Source organism: Phycodurus eques, chromosome 15 (genome assembly GCF_024500275.1).
Source record: "Phycodurus eques isolate BA_2022a chromosome 15, UOR_Pequ_1.1, whole genome shotgun sequence".
NCBI classification, from domain to species: domain Eukaryota; kingdom Metazoa; phylum Chordata; class Actinopteri; order Syngnathiformes; family Syngnathidae; genus Phycodurus; species Phycodurus eques.
The window spans coordinates 15,965,426-15,977,949 of NC_084539.1; the positions used below are offsets into that span (position 1 = coordinate 15,965,426).

Consider the following 12,524-nt stretch of genomic DNA (forward strand, 5'->3'; position numbering starts at 1 on the left):
TTTATGGGAAGCTTATCTCAACACCAGGATGGAAAAATGTCGTGTCTCACCTGCTTGATACAGTTAAGTCAGAAAACTAGCAACAGGAACAATAAATAACAGTGTTGATGGTAGGCACATTATTATTATGTCAAAGCGATTCTCTTATCACCTAAAATGTTCATTGATTAGTTATATATAAACTACTGGTATAAAGAAGATATTAGATCGTTGCCTAATATAAACTATTGGCACAAAGAAGATGTTAAGAAGAGACCATAGCATAGATTTATGTGGAAAGCCCAATACTCCAAATCTCATGAATAGTTCACATGCAATAATATTGTACACATCAAACAGTTCAAGGTTTTATTACAATGCTTCAGGATACACAATATTTGTTGTCATCTCATTCTCTGCCAGTATACACAAATCATTAGATCTGCCAACCTTTGAGCAACCAACATAAAACTGACCATGAGAAAAACATGGAGAACGCAAATCCAATCCAGCAACTTTCAGAGACTGACCTTGTGACTTGTTGATACTCATTGCAAAACAAATTGATATAGGAAACTGAAGCCGTCTGAATTGAACTGGTAAATCATTATAAAATGGGATTCGGGGTAGAAATGCTGTCTCACCTTTAGAAGGACCTGTGATTATAATAGCTTCAAGCACGTTAGGCAACATTTGCTTTACAACCATGCGCGGCCTGTTGCACAGTCTTGGAGGATCTAAGTTTCTTAAAGGAATGATAGGGGCTCCCAGTTTCACTTGAATGCATTTAGAGGAAGTCCAGATGGAGTAAGAGTTTAAAAACTCTGTTGGGTATTTTAAAGCAAGATCCTCTTTGTCCAGTGTCAATAGATGTATAGGTTTTTCCTTCACCTGGAATTCTACTCAGCATAACACAGTTAATTTTTCTCACATCTATATACTTAAAGCTCAAAGTTTGTGTGTCCGTTTTCAAAAGAACTTTCTAGAGCAAAAATGTTTTCTTGCACTTTTTCCAACGTTCCTGCACGTTTTTGCACGTTCTGGCGTTTTTTTTTGCACGTTCTGCAATAAGCCTCGCCTTATAGTATATGTTTCTGCATGTTTTTAGATGTCCTTGGTCGCATGTAAAATTAAGAATTACCTGGCATGATATGTATTATTAGTTTGGTATTTAAAGAAGGCGTTGAAACCACATGCGAGGAGGAGGCTTATTGCAAAACGTGCCGGAACGTGCAAAAGCATGCCGGAAAAACATGCAGGAACGTTGAAAAACGTGCAAGAAAACGTTTTTTGCTCTAGAAAGTTCTTTGAAAGCGGACTCACAAATTTTGAGCTTTAAGTATATAGATGTGACATGGCAAAATACAAATGGATTCACAAAGCCTCAATGGCAGTTTTAACTTTTTTAGCTTCAAGTTCAACTGTTATTGATGCAATTTAATTAATTTCTTCTATTTCATTACAGCTGGCATTTAGCTCACTTTCAATTGTCCTTTGAGGATAAATCACATTCAAAAGTTTGCATAAAATATAAAGTGCAAAACAGGCTAGACAACACCAAAAAATTGACAAACACATGGTCTTGAAATAAAAACTAGTTTGCAAATTCCCAAAACGGGCAGGTCACTATCATTAAAATTTTTAAAACTACGGTACACCACTGGGGAAACTAGAGAATTGAAAGACATCTAAAGCTGAAAAAATATGACAAGAGACATTCTGTTCAAACCTAACTGGTGCTCTTTGAAAAGTAGCAATCTACGTGTTCAGAGGAAAGCCAAAAGAAAGACAAAAATCATTTAGGACATCACAAAGTCAACCAAAATCGCTAGAACTTGTTTGGCGTGCTTTGAAGAATCTTTACCTGTAGGTAACATGGCATTTTCATTCAAGATGACTAGCGGAAAGGTTTCAGTAAATGTATTTCTGAAGGGTTTTGCAGGGACATTAACCAATCATTGTAAAGTATGTCTAACAATGTCTACTAGTTAATGACTTGCGAAACCTACTACCTTACACAGACTAAAGGTACTAAATTTTTATGATGACAGGATTAATTATTTTCTAAATAGATGAGTTTAGGCTCTGTCTGTGATGGTTGCATGCAAACTTTGGCATTGACACAGTTGTAGTAAAAATAAAACAGATGCCAAATTACTGCTTGGTCTGCGTCGTAATTTATTGCACATTGCACACCATAGTCGTCCAATGGGACTTTCTTTGTGTAACAGAAAAAAGCCTTCTCCAAACTGATCTCACCAATTTGGAAACAGACTTCTCCAACATGTTGCTATGCAGACAAAATATGGTTCAAATGGTGAAACTAAGTTTTGGTTACCCTGCCTGATTTTTCTGAATGATTTTCCAAATACTGTACTGTTATTGGTGGCTAAGAAGTCATACATAGATAAAATGCCACAGTGACAGAGGATTGTTTTCTACACTCTTTGATGGCCGCAGCAGAAATCACTGAAAGACCATCTGCAGAGGTTAAATAGAAATGGCACCAGTGACAGAAGTGTCCACACACACACCTGGCTTACAAGGCAGCAAGCCAGTTTTACACACACAAACCAGTGGGCTCCCACCAGGAACTGTCATCCATCTGCACATCAAAAGACTGCCACAAAGTTGTATTTACAGGGGATGATTTTCACAGTTTGTCTTCTTTTAAATTTCACAACCATTGAAGTACTCCTATTAACTTTACAATCAAGAACAGACTGGCCAATTATCTCTGCACCATCATTTACCAAAAGTAAAGGTACACTACCTTCAAAAGGATACCACAATCTAAAAATGTTTATTGGTTTCACCTAGTTTTATTGGTCAAAGTATACAATTGATTGAGCAGGTTCTCTTACTAAAATTAATGGATGCACAAACAAACTTTTTTTGGGTCACTAATAAATTACAGGAAATCACATAAGACTTAAGAACACGAAATGATGAGTCAAGATCAACGTACAATCATATCCCGGACACACTTGTTCTCACTAGGAATACCTTGTCACCCAAAACAACTAAAGATTTCTAAACAACTCAACAATAAACCAAATAATAAGTATATAAAAACTTAGAACATATGTCTGTTTTGAGATGAGGTATTAATGTAAAAGGTAATCCCAGTACATACTGTCAAAATTACAGCGCGTCTTGTGTTTTTCCTCGCTCATTTGGTATGTCCACCTTCAACACACACACAAAAAGAATAACTTGATAAAAATGTTGGCTAGTTAATTGACATGGGTTTTGAAGATTCCGGGATGGAACTCCAACAGGCAATTGAGCGAGGCATTATGAACACAGAGCGCCAAACTGTCACCACGGCTGCTTGTTTCTAGTCAAGAGTAATGCGGCATGCACTAGGTATACCTGTCACACCCAATTATATGATTGGTGAACTTTGCTGGTGCAAACATTCTAATTGAAGCAAAGCATCACGCTCCAGCTGACGTTTTTATGAAGTGACTAAAACCACAGTGCCGCCTCAACTCGAACGGGCAGAGCTTTCAAACTTTCTCTGCCATTGATGGAAAGCTGTTCAGGAAGGCACATCACCTGGAACACAAACTGGGGTTGTGTGCTGAGTCAGTTTCCAAATACACTAATGATTGTACCAACCTCTCAACCACTACTGTTGATCTCAAATATTGCTGACACTTTGCTCACATCACAGCTCTGTGCCTTATTCGACCTCAAATCCACACACACACACACACACACACAAAACAACAACAAAAGACATGGCAATGAAACTAAGCTATTAATTAATATTGTTTAACTCAGCTTTCTCGACATGCTTTGTGTCACAAACTCCAAAAATTAATATCACAGGAAATCACATACCCAATAAATGGGCACTTCATGTTACTGTCCTCTGGTGCAGCCATAAACAATGACTAAATGACTTCTTGTTTTCCTGCTGTTGTGCAGTGCTGTTTGGCATTTAGTTCTATCACCATTGTGTGATGAGTGTTAATTTATAATGTGCAGTCCAGAGGTGTCTCAAGACAAAGACTATTGAAACATTCTTTCCGTGAAATCACATCATCAAAATTTGGGTTGCGTCATATGAATATTTCTCCAGAATCAGAATCATTTTTATTTGCTAAGTATGTCCAAAACACACAAGGAATTTGTCTCCGGTAGTTGGAGCCGCTCTAGTACAACAGACAGTCAATTTACAGAACACTTTGGAGACATAAAGACATTGACAAAAAACAATTGTGCAAAAAGATGCCGGGTCCTCGAGCACTTAGAGCAGTGCGAATGACTAATATTGCAATAGTCCAGTGCAATGACCATTGTGCAAAGGGCGCTGAGACTTCAAGGAGTGTATGCGGTATAAAGTGACGAGTAGTGCGATAATCTGGGACAATGTTGGTTGTGCAAATGTTACAGATACTCCTCAATCAGTGTGCAAATGGAGCAGATTCTACTCTGGCATGAGTGGCCAGTATATGCAAATATCGCAGCATGGCGAGACAACCACATTGAGTGCACGAGTAATACATAATTGGCCCCACAGAAATGTAACAACGAACTCAAGTCAAAAAATTGCCAGCTTGTTGTAATGGAATTATAGGTTAGCTGTTTAAGAAGTTGATTGCAAGAGGGAAGAAGTTGTTGGAATGTCTACTAGCTCTAGTTTGCATTGATCGGTAGCGCCTACCTGAGGGAAGGAGCTGGAAGAGCTGGTGACCGGGGTGTGGAGGGTCCGAGAGGATTTTGCATGCCCTTGTCTTAGTTCTGGCAGCGTGCAAGTCCTCAAGGGTGGGTAGGGGGGTACCGACAATCCTTTCAGCAGTTTTGATTGTCCGCTCCGCTTCCTGTCGATATGCAGACTCGTCACAGTCCTTGATGAGGCCGATGACAGTGGTGTCATCTGCAAACTTCAGGAGTTTGACAGTCGGGTTCGCTGAGGTGCAGTCGTTCGTGTAGAGAGAGAAGAGCAGTGGAGAGAGGACACAACCTTGGGGCGCCCCAGTGCTGATGCTGCGTGTGGATGAGGTGGCCTCCCCCAGCCTGACCTGCTGTGTCCTGCCCGTCAGAAAGTTGTAAATCCACTGGCAGATGGCAGGTGAGACGCTGTGTGCTGGAGAAGCTTGGATGAAATGAGTTCAGGGATGATGGTGTTGAACGCTGAGCTGAAGTCCACAAACAGGATCCTCCCGTAGGTCCCTGCACTGTCGAGGTGTTCTAGGATGTAGTGCAGTCCCATGTTGACTGCATCATCCGCAGACCTGTTCACTTGGTAGGCAAACTGCAGGGGACCTGTGACACTCTTGAGGTGGTCCAGCATGAGACGTTCAAAGGACTTCATGACCACAGATGTCAAAGCGACAGGCCTGTAGTCATTCAGACCCGAGATTGCAGGTTTCTTGGGAACTGGAATGATGGTGGAGCGTTTGAAACAGGATGGAACTTTCCATAGATCTATTGAAGATCTGAGTGAAGACTGGAGCGAGCTGGTCCGCACAGACTTTGAGGCAGGATGGGGACACATGGTCCGGGCCTGCCGCTTTGTTAATCTTTTGTTGTTTGAAGATGCGTCTCACATCCTGTTCATGGATGGTTTACGCAGAAGTCAGAGGTGTGATTGTGGTCGCGGGTGCGGCCGGGTGGGTGTGTGGTGTGAAACTGTCCTTTTCAAATCTGCAGTAGAAGGTATTCAAGTCGTTGGCTAGTGTGCTATTGTTCTCAACTTGGGGGGATCGTCGCTTGTAATTAGTCAGCGATTGGAATGCATGCCAGACTGATTTAGAGTCATTTGCGCTAAACTGATTTTCCAACTTTGCTGCATAGATCCTCTTTGCAATGTTAATTTCTTTAGTCAGCTGGTTTCTAGCTCGATTATACAGGGCCAGAAATGGGTTTTGTCAGCCCCATATACAAATGATTCATGCGTGTCAATGCCTGATGAGAGAGAATTCTTCCTTCAAATGTTTGAATGTGGACAATGGGCTTATATAATTTCTTCAGTCTTACTGTACTTCGTTTACATTCTGTAAGGTAGTGTCTTGTAATTCTTTTGGATAAAACATGCAGGTTGACTCAACAAACAAACTTTCAACTCTTAAAATGAGTACATATCTACAATTTGATATGATTTTTTGCTTTGACTTGTGAGCAAAAATTTTAGATATGAGCGCTGCATGGTGGCAGCAAACTCAACTGAACACACTTCCCAATAACAGCACTTTGGCAGATAGTGAACAACTATTCAAGAGGATTTGAGCTGTTTATTGCCTCTCCCAATTGAATTTTACTGTCAAACTTAAAGAATTACACGTTGTGTATTTAAAACAACCATATAACTCTGCCACTAACCTAATAGTAACACATAATGGGAAACACCATAGTCGGGCTACTGAATAGTATTGGTGTCACTGTTATAACCGCGAAGCAACAGATGGAAACAGTGGAGCAACACATGCAGACAAATAATGTGCCAATACTTAAATGCATATATTCTTTATCCTCTACAAAGAATGACTAGTGTGACTGCGGCTTACTGAGGAGTTGAGACGGCTCCATTTATATCCGTATGTCTACATTATACTACACCCAAGAGGCCAAGGTTCGTACACAAGAAGGACTAGAACGAAGTCTATTGATCGGAACATAAAATGCTTAATTTCTATACATTTGATTAAATTAAGTCATTGCTGTATGTTTTCCTAAAGTAGAAAAAATACAATTATTTCGCTTAAGAAACAAACATTTTTGTTGGGTATTTTTTTGGGGAAGCTCGAACAGATTTGCATTTCCATTCATTTCAATGGGGAAACATGATTATGTGTTTAGTCACGAGCATGGTCATGGCACATCTCAAATCACCACCATTTGATAATTTCATTTGCAGTTTTTACACAGATTTTTACACGAACAAGGAAATTGCTTTTAATCTGTAAATTTTTGTGTTCTTAACATTTTAGTAAAATGAACCCTGCAAATTTGCGGGTTGCCTAAAACCCCATCCTGCATTGGTACCTTACACAGAGGACAGTGAGGTCAGGAAGAAACTGTGACACTGACATATTTCACATGGTAAAGGAATGTATTATGTTTTTTTTTTTTTTTCATGTGTATATCTGTCAGAAGAAAGAGGCATTATGTGAGAAGATGGACTAGCACTGGTTTATTCAGGTGCCAACAATTTGTTTTAAAAAATTATTAGCCATGATTTCAGTAAGGGTGAGTAGGTTAATGGTCCAGTTAATATATGTATGAACATGAACCCACTGACAATTACAAAAACTCCTTTATCAAACATTTATCTACCTCAAGGTGTGTGGATAAGGCAAGTTGAGCTTTCTTGGCCTCTGGCTCCCCTGTTAATGGGTTGCGGAGAGTTTGGAGGAACAGCGCTGCCTTCCTCTTCCTCTCTGCCTGTAGCTGTTTTTCTTTGGACTCTTTGGATGCCTGCGCCAGCTTCTCTCTGGCTGCAGCTGCTAGACGATCCTCGAGTTTCTGTTTGGCTAGGATGAAAGGGTGAAAACAGCAAAGAGACTGTCTTACTTTTTTTTTATTTCCACTGTTAAATACATTTCTGTAAGATGTTGGTGAGGGAGGAAATAAATTGCATTTTTAATTCAACGTTTCAATACGAAAAATTATGAATAATGGGAAATACGAGGATTGTTAGGTGCTTTGAATAAGTAGGAAAATAAGTAACAAATTAATAACAACAAAAAAAGATTTATTTTCCACACCCAAACAAAAGGTGTTTCAGTTTCATCTTACGCTTAATGATAAGAAACACCATGTTGGTGGCAGATAATCTGAAGCAATTTGAAATGGCATATAAAACCTAGAAGTAGGCATGTGAGAAGAGGCAAGGAGAAATCTGCATGACAATGGGGAGAGATAAATTCACACCCGGGACAGATGAAAAAAGGAGAGAGATTGACAGAAACGGGTGGAAAAGTATCTGAGCAAGCTCACAGAATGGTCAAAATGAGACAAGACAGCAAGGGACAAAGAAAGCCCATGTGGAAAAACAAGCTCAAGTTATAACATTTAAAGGGTACACTTATCAAAAGAAGCCAATAGACAAGTGGATCCACAACTTGGACAGATAATGATCCTTTCCGACTGAGTAATACATACAGTTGAGCTTTGCAATTGGTAATAATGGTCATATGACATTATTATTGATGGCCAAATGGATATTAAACAAAAAAATGTCTTCTGCAAAAGTCCAGCTTGTATCATACAGTGGGCCCTTGGAAATAGTACACAATGCATCACAGGTGGTTGTTTTCACATAAGTGATAATGGACAAAAGGGTGATTTAATCCTTTGTGGGCATCAAACTATCATCATCAAACAAATAGAAATAACTGAGGTCCAGTTCTAAATTGTTGTACTGTCAAGCCATCTGAGATCCAAAGGTAGACAATACCTTTGTACAATTATTGGCACAGACTGAATCAGTACAGAGCAATTAACAACACTTCTCAACATTTACCTGGAAATTGTATCTGTATTTACAGAATGTTAACTATAAAGTATGCTATAGTGGTGTTTTCTGCTGCACCTTCAAACACAGCAAAACACATGGACATCTCTGGGAAATGTTTGAAGTCTACACAATTGAAGTACTTACTACTTGAAACCACTTTAGGGACATGTGGCTGTTTTCCAGCCCATTGATACAGATTAGCATTCAGCTGTCTACCACTGATTCTCCTGCTATCTGATCAAGTGGGGCCCACTGACCTGACCGACAGCCACTTTGCCATACAGCCAAGCAAATTCAATCAGCTATTTATTAAGCTTCTTGAGCCCCTTTTTCTGGTGGTATGTCTGCTCAGAAAAGAGACCATAACACTTAGAGACTCATCCGTAGAACCCTAAGTGGACCTGTCAGCTCCCTCGATGCTGAAAAGTAGCTAATTTGTCTGAACGGTCTGTCTTTGTCTTTCCAGGCTCCAGTTAGCATACGTCTTTATGATCTAGGGCACGTTATTATTCTCTTGCTCTGCCCCTCGTTATCTAATAAATTCTAAAAACAGCTGGTTTAAATATGTACACTGTCTTTAGAGACACTCAAATCATTCTCTTATGGCAAGCAATCTATAACTAGAAATAATTTTATAAACGATTGTTAGTCCAAGGGTGTCACGGTGGACGACGGGTTAGAGCGTCTGCCTCACAGTTCTGAGGAGCGGGGTTCAATCCCCGCCTGTGTGGAGTTTGCATGTTCTCCCCGTGCCTGCGTGGGTTTACTCCAGGCACTGTGGTTTCCTCCCACATCCCAAATACATGCATGGTAGGTTAACTGACAACTCTAAATTGTCCGTAGGTGTGAATCTGAGTGTGAATGGTTGTTTGTATGTGCCCTGCGATTGGCTGGCAACCAGTTCAGGGTGTAGCCCGCCTCCTGCCTGATGATAGCTAGGATAGGCTCCAGCACGCCCGCAACTCTAGTGAGGAGAAGCGGCTCAGAAAATCAATGGATGGATGTTAGTCCAAGCATAAGGACATGCATCTAGTACCAAGATATTAAAGGCCAATGTACATGTCTGTACATAAATTCTATGTAACTTTTGCCAGTCAGAGCCATTACAAGTATAAAAACTGATGTGGCTGTTACAAATGACAACCGCTACGCCAGCAATATATAACCTGAGAAGAGAGCTGTGACATGAAAAACAAATAGCCTTTAATCCCACAATAAAATTCAACAGTATTAATTAAAATGGACTTTGTTCAAAATGTTTCCATTTGTTGCATAGTATGTACTGTATTCAATACATATAGTTCAATATGGTTCCTAGCATAATCAGGGATGCGGCCTGTGTTATGGGGCCACGATTGTGTTGCAATTCTAAACTTTTAAAACTTTAATGACGACAACTTTTGACAAAGGAAACAAAAAACTGAATACTGTACACTACTGAACCAAATCTTAACACTGCTTAAATGGCTTGTCCTCCATTTTAATAACAACAATATAAATGTATTTGACTTATATACAGTCCCCTCCAAAGGTATTGGTCAATTCCTTTGTTTTTGCTGTATACTGAAGACATTTGGGTTTCAGATCAAAAGATGAATATGAGACCAAAGTTCAGAATTCCAGCTTGTATTTCATGGTATTTACATCCAGATGCGTTCAAAAACTCAGGACAGAGCACCTTTTATTTGAAGCCACCCACTTTTCAAGTGAGCAAAGGTATTAGAACATGTGACTGATGGGTGACTCTAGTTGCTCAGGCGTTGCCTTTTAGATTAATTTCTTCAAACAGATAGTGCTTGGTTTTGGCTTTGGGTTTCACTAGTGAAAACTGCTGTTTGCTGTTAAGCAAACACACAGACCAGAGAGCTGTCTATGGGAGAAAAGAAAACTATTTTGAAGCTCAAAGATGGAAAATTGATCAGAGCTATTCACACAAACATTGGGAATAGCCACAACAACAATTTGGAATGTCCTAAAGAAGAAAGAAACTACTGGTGTACTGAGCAAAAGACAAACAGGTCGGCCTAGGGTACAGTAGGGCAAAAAAGTATTTAGTCAATTATGCAAGTTCTCCCACTTAATAAGATGAGGCCTGTAATTTTCATTATAGGTATCTCACCTATAAGAGACAAAATGAGGAGAAAGAAAAGAAAGCCACAAAAACAGTCTGAGTTTTAAAGAATTGCATATTATATGTCCCACTGGGAGGAGACCCCGGGGACGACCCATGACATGCTGGAGAGACTACGTCCTTCGGCTGGCCTGGGAACGCCTCGGGATCGCCTCGGAAGAGCTGGATGAAGTGGCTGAGGAGAAGGAAGTCTGGGCGTCCCTGCTAAAGCTACTGCCCCCGCGACCCGACCTCGGATAAGCGGTAGAAAATGGATGGATGGATGTATTAGCTGCCCTCAGTTTTCAGGCTCATGAGAATAAGCGGTACAGAAATTGGATGGATGGACTGATGTAAGCCCTTAACCCCACAGTGCTGAATAATGATGAAAGTAGTTGAAGTTACAGACATACAACCCATGCACGTTTACATTTTAGGCACAAGGTGACAATCACTTCTTTCCACCTCTTCTTCTTACCCTGATGTACGATGGCAGAGAAGTGCAAAATAAAACAGCAACTAACTAAACACAAAGGCAAATTAAAAAACACAACAGTAAATAACCGCACACAATAGCAAATTTTTAAAAAACAAATAACTAATCACAACAACAAATAATGAAACAACACCAAATCAAAAAACACAACAGCCAATAAGAAGGCAAATTAAAAAAACATAGCATATAAAAAAAGAACAGCAAATACCTAAGGGAGGTACTGGTCGGGATAAGACTCATCGCTGATTGGACAAGAGGGACGACTTGATGATGGACGACGGCGTCTATACAGCTCAACCTCTTTTAAATGTGTTGTCAGTGAGCACATACTTATTTGAATGTTGTGATTTACCTCATATGTATGCGTAACAGGAGCAAACTAGGCGGTGCGGATGTACGTTAATTAAGAAACCCAACTTCCCAATCCTTAAAAGAGGTTGCTGTCCGTTGAGTTAGCGGCACAAGCACTCGTCTCCCAATACATGACACGGTGGAAGCGTGTATTCGAACCCCAGAGTGGTCGACTGCGCAGGAAGCATCGCGGAAGTTATGTAACACACGCACAAAATAAGATGTTACATATGTCCTGAGTCAAAATATTCTTTGATAGCAGCAGCTACGTTTGAATCACCGGTAGCGCACATTTAAAAAACCATGCAAGACGCAGAATAACTTCCTGGTCAAAGTATCCAATCAAGTGATCCTTCTCATCCAATCAGCGATGACGCTTATCCCTGACCAGTACCTTTCTCTTCCGGTAGCTTAATGTTGTGTTTTTTCATTTGCTGTTGTGTTTTTTGTAAATTTGCCATGGTGTTTAGTTATTTGCTATTGTGTTTTTTTTTTATTTGCCGTGGTGTTTAGTTATTTGCTGTTGTGTTTTTTTAACTTGCTGTGTTTAGTTATTTGCTGTTGTGTTTTGCACTTCAGGGCCACCGTACTGATGAGCCCATTTTTGTAACATTGTAATTATGGACTCAGACCACATGACTGTTTCTCACTGCCACAGAGTCCAATCTCTACGCTCCACGGCAGATTAAAGCTTTAGTCCTCTACTGGCTTCACCAACAAGTGTTTCTTTTTTATGTTACAAAGCATTAGGCGAGGAGGGAAAATGCACTATGAGAGGCTTAACTAACTACTTAGTTAAATACATTAAAGCGGTGACTCATTTTGTTGGCCAGATAATATAATATAGCTGATTTGTAAGGATTCAAAGTTTGTACAAGAGGGGTGACAGTGTCAAAACTTTGTAAAGCTGGTATCAACTCAGAGAGCCTGTTTGATGAGGTAAAATTGTTCAATAAAAGGTTTCGTTGCCCGATTAAAAAAATGAATAGCTACCAACCGATTATACATGTTGAGAGGACAAGAGATCTCGACTCACTGGTGGTTAACATAAAAAAAGAAGCAAATGAGAATTCTAGGGGTTATCATGAGTTCATGCATTCGGCATTCAGGGGATAACA

The 12,524-nt window shown here is 39.9% G+C and overlaps 1 protein-coding gene across 1 annotated transcript in view; it reads right to left on the bottom strand.

Annotated features, from left to right (window-relative positions):
- sfswap (splicing factor SWAP) overlaps positions 1-12,524 on the bottom strand; it is a 49,803-nt gene that overhangs the window by 15,226 nt on the left and 22,053 nt on the right. The window contains exon 14 of the mRNA XM_061698218.1: positions 7,267-7,463. Coding sequence (XP_061554202.1) covers positions 7,267-7,463 — 197 coding nt within the window. The remainder of the gene's footprint in view (positions 1-7,266; positions 7,464-12,524) is intronic.